The sequence below is a fragment of the Odontesthes bonariensis genome, chromosome 5 (genome assembly GCF_027942865.1).
Source record: "Odontesthes bonariensis isolate fOdoBon6 chromosome 5, fOdoBon6.hap1, whole genome shotgun sequence".
NCBI classification, from domain to species: domain Eukaryota; kingdom Metazoa; phylum Chordata; class Actinopteri; order Atheriniformes; family Atherinopsidae; genus Odontesthes; species Odontesthes bonariensis.
Window position 1 is genome coordinate 31,899,653 of NC_134510.1, and position 15,937 is coordinate 31,915,589.

Genomic DNA, 15,937 nt, shown 5'->3' on the forward strand with positions numbered 1-15,937 from the left:
TTGCCAGAGGAGAGACAAAGTGGAGCAGTGAGACTCTGACCATAGTTTTGACGGGTGCCAAACATGGCAGGTGGTAAAATTATATCCAACACAGATCAAAGGCTTTGTAAGCAGGACTAGGCGGATTAAGACAGGCTGGTAATAAAGCTAAAATACTCCTTTAGTTTCTATATTAATAAAAGTAAGAAAGAAACTGATTCAGAAAATAAGACAAATGTGTTAGAGGCATATGTTGGATCATCACTTAGGTCTGCACAAGACCGTTTTTAGATGCCTTCTTTTGAAATCCGACACATTTGTTGGTCCCAAGAGGATAGATCCTGCTGACCCTCTTGACTTTTCCTCAAGCAGCAACCTGAGGTTGACTGTTTTAATTATTAGTGAATTATTTCAGTTGAATGATTTTGATGGAATTTCGTATCCAAAAGATGAAATTATGAAAACGACATCTGTAATTACTACATCTAGTTCAATAATCCCCTGACTGAGAATCGAAACTTAACGTCTACAATAGATCAGTTGGCCCAGCAAACTATTCCAAGAAGTCATGGTTAAGTCAAATTTTGAATATGTACGATAGTGCACAGTAATTTACAGTAAAATACTTGGAAAAATCATCTAAAACGGATAAAGTAAAACAGTTGAATTTGTTGATACTCTGAGATCAAAAAGATAATTTGTGGGAACCATAAAACAGCATTATTAGAATGTATTAGTATTCATACCTAAAATCCCTCAGATGAGACATTGAGCTTTAGAACATTTCATAAACAAGTTTTAACAAGAAAATACACATTAAAACCAGAGGACTTGTCACATGCACAGCTTCACCTTTCCTCCCATTTACATTTCACTAAAAATGATTGCAGTCTAATCCAAGAGCCCTAAATAATTAATACCACTGTAAAGTTTGTTGTTTTTGTGATGCTGATTTAAGTGTATAGTCACACTTGTGACTATACACTTATATGCACTTGTGGTGTTTGTCTAACCACAATGTTTTTACTATTATTTCTGCATTCAATGATGTAACAGACCATAAGTCTCTAGTCACACCTCTCAGCACATTATCTGATGATGTCTATGATAATGTGACATGAAAGTTGAAAGAAACTTCCAAAGTTACAAGTTGAAAGTGAAAATTTGAAAGCTCTTTTATACATTTCACCATAGGACATATGGTACCAGCTGTTATAGTTACATCAGTGTTGTAAGTGTTATGACAATAAAGACCTCAGAAATAATATGGTAATGATTTATTGGAGTTAAAACCAGGCTGAATGTAAAGAAGACAAATGAATTTGTCTGAGACTCAACAGAAACTCAACAAACTCTGAAAGAAATCAAAGAGAAATTCAGTTTTCAGAATAAATGCATTTAGATGATCAACTTAACACTGGTGGTCTGTCTACCATCAGGGTCGTAACCACCAACAAGGACCAATAAGTCCTCGTATTTTGCAGAATAAGTGGGTTTTAGAAATCAACTTGACTTTTAAGGGAAATCTTTTTATTTTCCCTTTAGGCTTCAAATAATCTTGATTTTACTGCAATAAAATAAAGTATCACCAACATCCATGAACTGAGAATGTTCTTTACACACGTACATGCTTGCATGATACGGCCCTGAGGGACATAACCGGTTATACCATGGTCTGCGTGAATACTCGATTCTGATTGGCTGGGGGGTGTAGGTTAAAACGTGAACCTGGAAAAGACATTCCAACGTGTAAATTCTGTGGCGGCGTGAACCATCCGACGCGAAGAAGAATTTCGTCCATTCATTTCTGATAATGGACACCTCGTCTGGGATTATCCCTTACTTACATGTGAACCCTTTGACAAAATCTGATAGAGCCTAGTCTGAGGCATTTTTCTCCAACTTAAAGGGGAAGTTCAGTTTTTTTAAACCTGGACTTTATTTCTGGCATAAAATCCGTTCATCTACTTACAGATAACAGTTTGGTGAAAGTCGGCATCCTTCGGAAGATATTTAGATAACTCGAGATCCGTGTATATCCATTTAACTGTTAGCTCATAGCTGCGGTGTTGTTGTTATCCAGGGCTATCGGAGGGCTTAAGGGAGCTTTCTACACAGTAGTTTGCTACTACAAACTCCGTGGGAAGTTGGCCGACTGTCACAGAGCACAGAGTAAATAAGCTGTGCTGCAGCGGCGAGCGTTGATGAAGTCATCCCACTAGACGCGTGTAGAAAGCTTCCTATAAGCCCCCCGATAGACCCGGATAACAACAACATGGTATAGCTAACAGTGCAATAGTACGCGTTCATTCATTCATTCATTCGGCTTAAAGTATTGCTGAAATAAAGACAGATAATGCCTTATTTACAGGCTGTATTGTCTATGCCAGTGAAGTCCAAAGTCGGTCCTCGAGGGCCGCTGCCCTGAAGGTTTTAGATGTTTCCCTGCTTCAACACACCTGATTCAGATTAAATGGATCTGTTCAAAAGATGAAGCCTGCTAATGATGCATTGATCTGAATCAGGTGTGCTGAAGCAAGGAAACATGTAGAACCTGCAGGACAGCGGCCCTCGAGGACCGGATGTGGACATCCCTGGTCTATGCCCTGTTCTGTCCCGTTATACGGATATACGCGGATCTTGAGTAATCTAAATATCTTCCGAAGGACGCAGACTTTCACCAAACTGTTATCAGTGAGTAGATGAACGTATTTTATACCAGAAATAAGGTCCAGGTTTAAAAAAAAAAAACTAAACAGAACTTCTCCTTTAATTTTCTTTTTCCATCATCAGGGAGCACGCAATAGGAAGATGAGAATACACAAATGTGGGATGAATGTAGTCAACTGACCCTTTAAAAAAAAACAACATCTGCCTTGTGATATTTGATGCAACATTTTTGCTGTATGGCTACATACAAACCGTCTCAATCATGTATTTGTTGCTGGAAAGACATGGCTGCCCCCAAGTGGCAGGAGCACCATTTTGACTCTATTAAAAGCCCTGAGAAAGAATGTAACGTTTTGGAAGTGAAAATGTTTGCGTAGATTCTCATGCCTGTTCATCAAAGTTACAAATGTAGAAAATATCCCTTCAAGCAGTTTTACATGACTCTACCCCTTGAATTTGCATCTACAATGCAGGCCCTGTGTGTATCTAAATTAGCTTTGCCTCTCTACACATTACAAAGCCAAAAAGAACGAAAGAAACAAAACAACAATGTGTCGCTCATGTTAGCGTATTCTTGTTCCTGATTGCCAGTCCGATTCTCCAAGTCGACCCAACAGCTCAAAGTCTGTTACATTTGAAAAACAGCTATTGGAGTCCTTGTGGTCGAGACTGTCAATGGTACACCGTAGCTCCAAGGTGAAAATGCTCAGCAATGGCTTTAAACTGCTATTTTTGATCATGAGGTTTTGTTTAGCGTAACAAACAGACTTGCTTAAATGAGTTTATTCCTGCGATTTCTCCCTGAACCTGGCACTAACTGGCCATCGATTTGGAGACAAGCGTCCTCTCCCATTCCACTTCCACCACTTTGTAAAGCTCCATAGTGGCTTTGGCGTCCTCCACAGAAGAGTGGCCCTTCCTCCCAGTCTGTGGACACATGAGAGGAAGAGTTCAGCGTCACATTGACGACATCAACTAAATTGAGATGACAGTATTTTTTTCATTTTAGGACTGAAAATTGTGATTCTGCTTCAGCCAGATCATGTCATCGACCTAAAATGCATTGCACATGTCAAGTTAAGGCAGCTTCTTAGGTTTAGACTTTTTTAAAATACTATAAATATCTTATCCGTTTTTTAAAAACCTTTAACTGGAAGAGATACTAACAACACGGTAAGTCCTTTTAGGTTGTGGTTCCTTTTAAAATGCACACTAAGAGCCAAACAGTCTTTGCTTACCTGGATGTCACGGTTGAAAATGGCTTTGGTGAGTCTCTTCAGTGAAGCGCACTCACTCTCAGCAAAGCCAGCCTTCAGGTTGAGCAGAGGGATCCGAGATGTGTCCCTGGTCAAGACACTGGGGTGAGAGTAACCGAGGGCCTTGTAGTCATTGTGGATGGCATGGCCAATGACCACCTTCCCCATGAGCAGCTTCAGTATCTATTGAAGCAAATGGACAAAACATTTAAATTACTGGCTGTTGTAGTGTTTGCTGTTCCCTGAACACACCTGGAATCAATAGTCACCTAACTTAAGTGTCTATTTATTTCTCCAGTACCTTGTTAGGTTTTGTTTTGCATTAAAACTAAAAGTGCTAAACCAATAATTGTGTGATGACCTGTTTCAACTGTTTCAGAATAAAAGACTTTCTCACCTCTTTCCTGGCCTCCGAGTACGGCGTGGCCTTGATGAGGTCTCTGGGTCGAATGCCGCTCCATCGCGTGCGGTAGTCCGTAACAGGCATCGAGGGTTTGATGAACTTATCATAAACGACATCTCCTTCATAGGACACGATGCTGCAGCGCGCCAACTGGTTGATGCTGCCTTTTGGTCCTGAACCCACCATCTCACAGTCAATAGAGAGGAACTTATTGGGGTTTCCTGCTGTCGTGGTGGCGGGTCTATGGCTGCCCGATGCTGAAGGCCTGTGGTCGGCGGCTGCGGTCACAGGTTCCTTTGGCTGTTCTTGTCTGCCGTTGCTATTCACAGTGACAGATACTGAAGGCTGGCTGTTGGTGGATGTTGAGGGCCTGGAGCTACAGTGAGACGCACCGGCAGCACTTGTGAGATGAGGCGAATGTTTGTTTGGGGCAGCAGAGAAAGGATACTTTGTGAAAGATCCATTCTGTCGTTGACTTTGGTGATGTCTGTAGTCTGCCCTGTGGTGGGTGTTATTTTGTTTACCTCTCAGGTAGCCCTTAGCCTCCAAGTACCGCATCTTTTTATGATAGAACTTCTGTTTCTTCTTATTATTATTATTACCCGTTAGGGTGTCATCAATAGGGCAAATGTTGATCACAAGATCTGACATGTTGACATTAAATGTAACGTTTTCCCACAGAACTTGCCTACAAATGTCTCCTTTTTTGACAGCCTCAACAGGTCTCTGTTCTTTGTAGTCCAACTTATACCAGCTGAAACGTGTTTAGTCGCATCATCCTGCAAAACAGACACAACGTTATCAAACACTGTCTTGATTTGCTGAAATTCATTGTGCAAGTTTTGTTTTTTTTTTCCCCATCAAAAATGTGCACCTTCCTGCTTCTGAGCGAAACACTTGAACATGTCGATGTTCAGGTTTAACTGGAGTTTCCATTTTGCACATGATACTTGCAGAAAGAAGCCAAAATGAAAGCTACAGAAACTCGACTATCATTTAAAGACAAAGTCATTTACACGGTAAACATCCTGGTGGTTAAGTTACACATAACTGATCACTTTTAAAGAATGCTGCTCCTAATTTCACGCCAAAGCCACAGAGAAACTTAAAAAAAACATGACAGAAAGGAGTGCAAAACGCTCGCTGTTATGACATATAGATTACTAGAGGGCCGCCCACAATAAGAACGATAACCATGACAATAAATAAAACTAGAAAAAGGAGAGAATCCACATTGCTGATAACTAATATTCTTTAAACAGTGAAGCCAAACACACTTTATGTCCTGCAGTTGAAGAATTAAAGGTCATAAAATTTTACAAATTTTAAGTGGAATAAAGAGAATCTTCGGACACGTTTTATTCATAAAGTCATATGCTTCATTATAAGTTTGATGCCATTCTGTGCTGTCAAGTGTCAAAGAGGACATCAGTAAAGACTTCAGAGACACCATCAGAGCCAAAAATAAAACATTCTTTAAAGAATTGTATTGTGATTTCAGAGGAAAAGTTTCTGCGACACCAGTAATTAGCTCCCAAAATAAAGGCAATCTAAAACTTCAGACACAAAATACTTATTAAGTACATTTTTTGGTGATCAATTCTTACGGTGAAAAATATAAATGATAATCAAAATTGTTTTCAGCACAGCTTTGGAGTAAGAGACATGATCCTGGTGTACTTTGGACTACTTTTTCTTTTCCAATTGCTCAACAAATACCTTTCCTAAAAGAAATCCCAGCGATAATGTTTGCCATTACAGTTGAGGAGTGAACTCTGCCATTTATTTCAAATAGAAGAATAATAACAATCACCTTTTCATAGTTATCATGAGTAGTTGTTGGAGTAAAAGCCTTAAAACGATGCAAAAGGCTTTTATCCGCAGCATAAGAGCACAACACAGCAGAAAAAGTCACTGCACTTGCATTATTTTAACAAATGAAATAGAAGAGAAGAGAATAAACTAACCACCAGCTCTGGATTGAACACGATCTTCTTTTTTTTTTTTTTTTTTTTTTTTTTTTAATATAATCCACCCGAAGTCATCTGAAGCTCACATTTAGCATCAAGTCAGTCATTGTCACAATGATGCTAACGAATGCACTTTTTGTTTGAATCTGCTATGGGGAAGTGCATTCGATTCAAGATGATGTTTGATTGGACGCAAAAATGAATCTGTGTTCCTGGTGCACGTTGAGTCATCGACATTCTTTTAGTTGGCTCAAAGGAAATTTAAAACATAAACACTTCAACAGGGAATTTGGGTTTCAGGGGACTTTTAACACTACTACAGAAGTACCGGGCAAGCAACTGAATAAATACCATCTGTGGACAAGAGAAATGCTGTTAATGTCAAGTGTTTCCATAAATATTAAACTCTTCACCTCAACGTCGCTGGATGTTAGTTTCGGTTTTTGACATTAACGTTAGCTAGCGGTTGATGACGCTAACAACAGCTAACGTTAGCTTGCTAATTGCTGATGATGGTTACAATAACTGAACATGACGGTTACCGAACAGGAAATTCGACTCATCCTATTTGTAAATAATCGTTGCTTGATATCGATAGATTCCCTATGAGGAAATATCTGAGAATAAGTATCTGAAGCACAAAACCAGACCTGCTGCGCGCCAGGACTCCACGAGGATTCCTGTCCACAACAAGATATCAATATCCGGGGCATGATGCCTTCAAGAACTGCGTGCGGCATCCGGACCAAGAATAAACGCATCTTTTAACATAGTTGTGTAATAACTTTACATTCAGACTTATAAAAAACTTTGTTTCCACGTCGAAAGTGGCATCTATCATCACTAGATCAGTATCAAATATCAATAACACAATTGATAACTGAAACGCACAATGTTACAATTAATTAGTAAACTTGAGAGGCCAGAATATAGGCATGAAGTTAGGTAATAAATGACCACATGTGTGGTGTAGTCTAATTACTAAAGAACAAGTAAAAAGTTGCAGTTACATTGAACAAAAATAACTCAAGTAGATTCTGATTAAAATATTACAGCAAATGCAAAAACAAAACAAACACACACAGCTGTATACATTTAGTATGTCTTTGTGCATTTATATTGACAGATTAATGCAGACTGTCCTCTATAGTATGCCTAAATTAGTTTATCCTCTCATGCTGCCATTTGAGTTGGTGGCTTTACTAACATTATATTGCTTTTGGGGGGGTTTTGTGATAATTAGGGATAATAGAGTTTTATTGCTTTAAAATAAAAGTGGAAGATGAACATTTCTGAGATTGTCCTCAATGAAAAGAGGAGCAGCAAAACTTAAAAGACAAAACATCACCGGTGCTGTCCTTTGTACCGGTTCAGTTTTTGTGCTTTTTTTTTTCCCCTTTTTGCTATCTTTCTTCCTTTCACTCTTTCTTTATGTATTCATTTATATGATAGAGACTAATTTCAAAAAGAGAAATTGAACTGAAAAAATGTGTTGCTGTTTCCGTTTTTGATAAATTGTTTAATTTTGAAGTATTTTTGGTTTGGTTTGGTTTATTTATGGATATAGGAAGACAATGGGTATCCAAGGGATTACATGTAAAAGCGTAAAACACTTATTTCCAACATGGTCCCTGATGGGAAATGACAAGACATACAAACACATGCAACAGATATCACATATACTCGTATACAATCACATTCCTAAGTCACCTAATTCTCTACTTTATTCCACAAAAAACCTCTAACTCTTTGTTTAAAAACCCTTTTTGTTTCTGACTCTTTAATATTTAGTGGAAGGCTATTCCATAGCATAATCCCTGTATAAAAGAAAGAGCTACGTGCCGCGCTCTTTGCAGATGGTACCTTACAGGAGCGGACACTGGCTCTTGTTTCATGGGCATGTTGAGTATGCACCATTACAATTTGGGATCCCAAATACTTAGGGGCTAACCCATAAGTAATCCAAAAGTATTTAGATTAGATCAAAATTTATCTATAATGGATTAATTACAAATGTGACTTATAAATGACATTTGTTTTCTGTAACATACAATATTTCAAAGCTATGTATCCAACCCAAACCCTACTTAAATTGGACATTAATGAAAGGAGGAATTACGAGGAGGATGTGAATGCATCAGCACTCTACATGTGAAAGTTACAGTAAGCTATTAGCTAGTGTTTTAAAGCAGTCTGTCTTCAAAATTCAAAGCACCGCGTTACGTAATATATGCTTATTTTAAGAGCCAGCTGATAACAACCCATGTATTTTAGACTCTTCATTTGAATTGGTACAATAACGTAGCTTTACCAGGCTAACGCATATTAGCATTAGCTCCCTTTGAATCCTGTCAGAAGAACATTCAGCTGCACGAGATGTGAAGATGTTTACACCAAGTTTCTCTGCAGAGCAACGGAGGGAGCTGGCGAAGAGACTCGCTACTTTTCTGTCTCAGTACAGCAACCTGACCGACTCCTATATCATTGTGCGTATAGATTGCGTCATACAATTTGCAGCCTGTGCTATTTGTGCCTTCCTACAAACCAGCAAATTAGTGAAATCCATCCAAACAAGTCAGATACAATCCTGTGTATTTTTAAGAACCACTGTTTTTTTTTTTTGTGGAATGAATCTTAAATGTAAAACTTGGTTGTTCCTTCTTCAGGAGTTCTTCACTGAAGATCTATGGCACACGTTACCCAGCAGCTGGCAGCCTGTGCTGCAGGACCTGACATATCCACAGACTGCAGACCTTTTATTAGATGCGACTCATGAAGACAGGAGGTACTGCTGGATTATCATGATGTACATTCACAAATGTTCAAATGAAGGCTGCAAATATTAGAAATGAAATAAAGCGAGTTTAAAAAAAGACTAGAAACAAAACAAAAGGTCAATACATCCCTCAACTCTGCAGGAGTCTCAGCCTTCTATTGTACATGGAAACTGTTTGACTATTTTATTTTGTAAAACATGGCTGGAAATAAAGTCTTTATCTAAATCTAAAAAAAAATTGCTTTATGTAGATAGTAATGTCATGTATTGTGTTGGGTCTAAAAGTCAACCCAGCTGGAACACAGTTCACTCAAGACAACCCCAGTGATCAACAAAACTTAGTGCACAAGATTGTATTTTTACTTGCAAGGGGAGCCGGACGGAGTGCCAGAACTTACTCCTTCACCCGTGCTCAAACGACTCCATCCGACTTTCCCCGTGTAGTTCTTTTTATTACACAGCTTAGTTACAATCAGCATACGTAAAACAATCTTGTGAGCAAGATGCAACAAATGTTTCACTGGGACATCTAGTTCCTCACGTGTTGAGTGGCTGCACATTCTCCTCCATGGGAAGACCAGAGCACCCTGTTTCTCACAGTTCCCTTTAACTACTTTGTATCACACTAAGCAAAGTTCACACACTACATGTCTGTCTATAAAATGTTGTTTACTCAAAATGAAAATCTATATACATTTTTCCAACATATTTGATATTTGAGGTTGACATGCAACTGTAAACTTAAAGATTGATTCTAGGAAAAAACAAAATTATGACCCATGTTGAATATTATTCATATTAATAATTCATTTAAAAATTCATATTATTAATCAAATAAATAGAGAAGAGGGAGGTGAATAATAGCGAGAGACTTTTGTCATTGCAGGTATCCTTCGGTGTGGCCTCTGTCTCTCTTGGCTTTCCGCGCCACAGCTCACGCCATGGCGTTCCCCAGAGAGTGCGGGGATGACCGAGGCAGCATGGCTGGTTTGTTGAAGCCTGAGGAGTTCCAGAAAAACCAAAGCCAGAGTTCTCTGCTCGGGCACATTTTCAGGAAACACGTCAAACCCAAGAAGCAGCATGAGATCCGAAAGCTAGGCACGGTACAGGAATTCTGTTTTTGTTTGGGTTTTTTTGTGTTGGTTTAAAACATAGTTTTAAATTGTTTTCATTGTTTTTGTATTAATGTTGTAAAAATAACTCAATTTTTTTCCCCCTGACAGCTAGTAAAACAACTTTGTGACCAGACTGACTGCAGGAGAGTGGTGGATGTTGGCTCTGGGCAGGTATCATTCGCTGGCTGCAATGATTTACTGTGGGACATGCAGGAGTTGCATCCCTGAATTTATCAGCTGTCAGCAGCATTTTAATTAAAAAAATCCTTCAGCAGGTTTCTAAATTTAAAAAAAAAAGCTCTGAAAGCTGTAAAAAGCATCAAAATGTTTGTGGTCAGATTTCTTGGAAATATTCAAATATTAGAAGCTTCATCTTGTCTCACGTTTTTCTCTGAACAGGGTCATCTGACTCGTTTCCTGTCCTTTGGGCTTGGACTGCCTGTTACTGCCATTGAGGCTGACCACACACTTGTTTCTATGGCAACCAAATATGATGGACAGTTACTCTGGACTTTACAAAAGGAAAAGCAGAAAAAGGTTAGTAATAGGCTATGAATAATATATTTCACATTGTCATGTTCTGGAAAGATGGCGGCCTCTTAGTGTTACATGTTTTTTTGTTAAATTTCCAGTGCTGATTACATCGTTGTCATATTCATTTATGCATTTTATTTAGTTGATGCTTCCATCAGGGTCTGATTGAAAGCCATTCTGGGAATTTGAGGACTGAGAAAATGAGAAAATGGAAAAGAAAAAAAAAGACAAACTGATGTCTGAATTCATATAAATCATATGTGATCATATATATGATAGTTAACAAAAATAAACTTTTATGAGAGAGATACCTGAAATGTTGAAGCTGCAGTCACTGTTTTTGTCCACTGGGAGGCAGCAAATTCAGAATCCAAACACAAGAACTACAGATTTGGTTTTGATGTTTTTCAAACATCCAGCAGAAGTAGCACAACAATATAATTCATCTGGGGTGTTTTTTTTTTGTGTAAACCTGGTGAATATAAGAGTTCATCTTCCTTTGAGGTGTAGTTGTGTCTGTATCCAGAGTCCAGAGACTAAAGTTTCTTTATCCAAGAGATGAAAGGAGCTAAAGAGTCAAAAGGATAAATATGTGTGATTTCCACAGTTAATGACAGCTTTTTGATTTGATTTGATTTGATAAATTGTTTATTGTATCAGATTGTGTATCACCTCATTCTAAGTATGACATAAAAAGTAAATGTTAATGACCATCTTTCTCTGTCTTAGAACTGCTCCCTGCAGCCTTTATCCCAACCCTTTCCCCGCCATGTGGCCGGTTGGGTAAACCCCAGAGCATCGTGGGAGGCTTTCATCGAGCAGCTAAGAGCCGGAGATCATCCCAGTGAAGGTCCCTCAACTCCATCTGGACCCAGTAAAAAGAGACTGCGTGGTTTCGACCATCAGAGATGCTCCCTCGCTGTCCAGACTCCTCCCTCTCGTGACTCCACACATTACGATGCTTACTCACGGAACTCAAACAAGAATGAGACTGAAGGTGAGTTATCTGCAGAGAACTGTAGCTGGTGCATCCAGGCTGTTGATCGGGAGGTTGTAAACCCAGAGGAAAACACCCTGCGGGAATATCCACACTTTGTCCTGACTGGGCTCCATGCCTGCGGCGACCTCAGCGCCACTCTCCTCCGCCACTTTGTCAACTGCCCACATGTTCGTGGCATCACCTCTGTAGCATGTTGTTACATGAAAATCACAACGAAGGAAAACCCCACCCCTCCAGGACTGGTCATACCTCCCAGTCCACTCACTGCAAACCCTGAATTGTCCCCCTCTGAGTTCGGCTACCCGATGAGCTCCTGGGTGGGGGGGCTGCCGGGACATCAGTTGTCCTATAAGGCACGAGAGGGAGCATGTCACGCTGTGGAGGACTACATGCGGAGGCTCAGGGACGAAAGCCAGTTGCTCAGGACACACTGTTACCGTGCGATGCTGGAGATCTTCATCAGGGAAACGAGGCCAGAACTTCGCAGGGCGGGAATCCAGACCATAAAGAAAGCATACTTATTACCTTTTAATGAGTAAGTGAACACTGCATTTGGCTTTTCTGATATTACTAACTGAAGTTGCCAGTGTCAGATACTCTCAATTTCCATTGTATTGACAACGCTTTATGGAGCAGCACTAAATCGATTCTGTTTACACTTATGCTCCTTCCCAGATATGCCCGTCTGGGTCTGGCTCGGGTCGGCCTGCCTCCCACCTTGCCCCTGGACCCAGAGAGAGTGGAGGCCATGTTAGAACAACAGAGCAGGGTGGTGGTGTACTTCAGCCTAGCTCTGCTGCTGGCTCCTGTGGTTGAGACATTGGTGCTGCTGGACAGGATGATTTACCTGCAGGAGAACGGTGAGCCAGACGATGCTGTGGCCCATATGTAATATTCTGCTCACGCATTTTTCAACTAAAGCATCAACTGTCTGTGCAGGTGTGGACAGCCAGTTGGTTCCTCTCTTCGACCCAAACTTTTCCCCAAGAAACTTTGTGCTTGTGGCTCTGAAGTCTCCTGGACAGTGAGGGCAAAAAGGAAAAATTCAGACTTTTCGCTGTTGAATTTTAGCTGTATTAAATAATGGAAATGTAGGGAAGATTTCTTATTTGCTGGCCTTTGGACATCATCTATCCTAAGTCTGTTTTGACTTAAACAAATGTTAGTATCTTCATCTGTTGTAATCATGGTTTCTTAAGAAAAAAAAAGTTTTTAAAAAATGTATAAAATAGAGTGATTTCTTTATCTCTTTGTCTGTGTTTTATGTTTCTACAGATTATTTCTGTGTTCTGTAATGTTTTCCTCGCTTGACTATGTTTTGTTTATTTTCATTTACTTTTAAGATGAAGTGCACTGAGCTCACAGTATTTATATGGCGAAAGTAAGAGCCCCTTTGGGATGTATTTTACAACTCTAAATCTGTAAAATGATCTGAACTCACCCCTCTAAAATCCAGTTTTAGTGTTGTTGGGGGGGGGGGGGGGGGGGGGGGGGGGCAACAGTTGTTACCTGGAGTTGGAGTTATAATAGTTGTAAAAGGGCAGAAAACTTGGCACACTTGCTTTTTAATTTTTTTTTTTCTTTAAATGTGTTAAGAGTCTTGGACAATCTTGCCTTTGTCAGTGGTCCGAGGTTTGAAAGAATCTTCATGCTCGTCTAGCTAACAGCGGGTATACAAAATGAATGAATACAGTTCTATTTTAGGACCTATTATCTGTTGAAGAACAGATAATAGGGAAATGCATTAAACTAATATCTGTGTAAATACAACATATTACAAGAATTTGCCCCAGTGAAATTCTCCCAGAGACTAAATCTGTAAGCAAAGAGATGAGGGCTCATGGATTTCTGATAACACTGTTTTCTCTGTTTCTCTGAGAGCCAACTCAGAGCCGGAGTCAGCAGAGCACTGGACCTGAGCTGATCAGTCCTAATTTACAACCTAGCTCATAAGTGAAAAAACAAAGCACAGACACATGACATTTAAAGTTGACTTGGAAAAAAACAAGTAAGAGTAAATCAAAGATGATGCAGTGCAAAAAGAAGTGATGCAAGCTTCACTGGGCATGCCTTATATCTTCACCTTCACAGGTGAAGCAGCTTGAGACAATAGAGACCATTATAGACAAACACCAAATAAAAGATGCACTGCAAAGACTAGGGCAGCAGAGGAGTGTATTATCTAAGAAAAGAGTTAAAGTTCAGAAACTTCTATTATGAGTAAAATATACCTAAGTAAAGTTCACAAATTACTTTTAAGCAAAACCTTTGCATTGTTTCTCCAGATTTCAGTCCAAAAAGCATAAATTCCACAGAGATGCTTAAATTTCTATCTTAGATCATTTATATTTCATTGTAGAAACCGACATTGGAAATCTAAGCTTTCTGACCGATGACCAAAGTTATTGAATTTCAGGGGTCTTTGAAAAGAGAAAGAACAATCTGCTGTCTGCTAACAACAAAGTCAACCAGCGTTTGTGTTCCTGTCTTTATAAGTCACCGCATATATGATACGCAACTTATTCTCTTTACAGTGAAACAACACGGTATCACAGAGTGAAAGGCCTAGAAATAAAAGACTCAGACACTGCTATTTGAAAATCCTGTAAACAGTTGTTTTCTCTTTCGCTTTTCTGCCCAGAGGTTATATTTATTGTGCAAGCGTTCTGCATCCAATTCTCAACCCACAGTTTACACAAACAGCACATAATCACAACCAAGTGTTGCTCCTAATTCTTTGTACTGAATACTTCTGCCCCAAGACCACAAAGCAATAAAAAAAAGTGTTGATTCACCTTTCCAGAGTCTGCAAAACAGTGTTTAAGATATAGAAAACACCACAGTTCAGAGATATTTGTTCCTCAGTTTGGGCTGTGTTAGATACCCTCACTGTGTACAGTCTCACACTATTTACAGCTGTGTTAAATGTACTTCAGTTTATATCAATTTCATAAATACTTTCCTTTTTGCTGTCACTTTTCATCATAACATGTCACCTTGATGGTAATGCCTCACCTGGTCACACCTAGATGATTACAGAGGGATGGTTATAATAAAGGTAGCTGCTGCTAATGGGGATTCTACCAGTTCCGACATTCAAGAGCCCTATTTATCTTTTTTTTCAGGTAAAACTGTGAATGAGAACTGTGTAGCTGTATAAAAAGCTGTTGTTAGTTGAGCACATATAAATGTCAATGCAGATATCATGGTTGCACCACAGAATTAATTAACTAAACTTTCCAGGTGTAAGTGTAGATAAGTGTGTCCTCATCACTAAGATCATTCTGGAGAATGATTTAAGCAAAGTGCATGAAGTAGATTCTGTACATGAGTAAACATTCATAGTGACTCGAAGACTCAAACATGAACCTTCTTGAGTTGCTAGAAAGGGGACAACACTGCTTTATCCTTCAGAGAGAATATCCTCCTCCAACTTTTGGTTACACTGAAGTTTTTATTTAGTTCCAAAATGATAAACTCAACAACATGATGCCACATAGTGGATGTGCAGTTTTGGAAACTGTTTTTCAGTTATATTAGAACTAAAATTCCTTCAATCCGAGTTGTGTGTGTTGAGCCAGATTTATGAAGCAAAATTTCAGCCCCCTTGGTGACTAAGAAAGCACATTATCGCTACCAGATGTTACTTACACATGCCACAAAGCTATGGGTCCTTGGGACAGAGTTTCCCAGAGTAAAATTCCTGCTGAGAGACCAGTTTAGCTCTCATATGCGACCTTAACATTGGTTTTAAATCAGTGCCCTTTTTGTAAAAACAACATTTGTGGATTTGTAATCCACCTCTTAAGAAAACACTAACAAAAACTAATACTTGAGCTCCTTAAATTTTGTGAAACAGTCCAGGGCCGAGCCGACATCACTGAGAACCATGAAGCTTTTGCCAAGGTTTGGGATATGTCACAACCCTCCAACTGAACAGAGTCTAAGGCTTCAACCTGAAGCAAACTAGTCAAATTGTAGAGACGGCCTGTTCATTGCACATTGTTGTGTTTTTTTCTCCCGCAGAATGAAATGAGCCAGTATAGGTGGTTTAGGCACCAGATAATTAGAAACTATGGACACATCCATTAGAGACTGAACAGGTCAACTGGCTGGAGGGCACAGGGCTGAACCTATGACTCATCGGAAGATTTGTATCTAAAAATTTGGATGGATGGATGGATGGATGGATGGATGCTTGTTGGTGGTGTTTTAGCAGAGCAGGCTAAATGCT

At 39.4% G+C, this 15,937-nt stretch overlaps 2 protein-coding genes across 2 annotated transcripts; one reads left to right on the plus strand and one right to left on the minus strand.

The window, feature by feature from the left end:
• Positions 1-1,241: 1,241 nt before the first annotated feature.
• On the minus strand, positions 1,242-6,987 carry isg20l2 (interferon stimulated exonuclease gene 20-like 2). The gene is made up of 4 exons (XM_075466109.1): positions 6,929-6,987; positions 4,303-5,087; positions 3,888-4,088; positions 1,242-3,576 (listed from the first exon to the last, which is right to left on the minus strand). The coding sequence occupies exons 2-4, from the start codon at positions 4,957-4,959 to the stop codon at positions 3,463-3,465; spliced, it is 972 nt and encodes a 323-aa protein (XP_075322224.1). The 5' UTR covers positions 4,960-5,087; positions 6,929-6,987; the 3' UTR covers positions 1,242-3,462.
• A 1,393-nt stretch (positions 6,988-8,380) lies between these two features.
• mettl25b (methyltransferase like 25B) lies at positions 8,381-13,108 on the plus strand. Its single transcript, XM_075466108.1, has 9 exons — positions 8,381-8,441; positions 8,688-8,764; positions 8,945-9,063; positions 9,941-10,157; positions 10,278-10,340; positions 10,569-10,706; positions 11,433-12,238; positions 12,379-12,563; positions 12,643-13,108. The coding sequence occupies exons 1-9, from the start codon at positions 8,411-8,413 to the stop codon at positions 12,729-12,731; spliced, it is 1,725 nt and encodes a 574-aa protein (XP_075322223.1). The 5' UTR covers positions 8,381-8,410; the 3' UTR covers positions 12,732-13,108.
• Positions 13,109-15,937: the final 2,829 nt, after the last annotated feature.

Bases quoted from the DNA above. Each gene is read 5' to 3' on its own strand.
- mettl25b (XM_075466108.1), top strand. From the start codon at position 8,411: ATGCATCAGCACTCTACATGTGAAAGTTACA. The intron at 10,341-10,568 runs GTATCATTCGCT...TTCTCTGAACAG, and splicing joins TGGATGTTGGCTCTGGGCAG to GGTCATCTGACTCGTTTCCT. The intron at 10,707-11,432 runs GTTAGTAATAGG...TCTCTGTCTTAG, and splicing joins AAAAGGAAAAGCAGAAAAAG to AACTGCTCCCTGCAGCCTTT.
- isg20l2 (XM_075466109.1), bottom strand. From the start codon at position 4,959: ATGTCAGATCTTGTGATCAACATTTGCCCTATTGATGACACCCTAACG. The intron at 4,089-4,302 runs GTGAGAAAGTCT...TTGCTTCAATAG, and splicing joins ACTCGGAGGCCAGGAAAGAG to ATACTGAAGCTGCTCATGGG. The intron at 3,577-3,887 runs GTAAGCAAAGAC...ATGTGTCCACAG, and splicing joins TTTTCAACCGTGACATCCAG to ACTGGGAGGAAGGGCCACTC.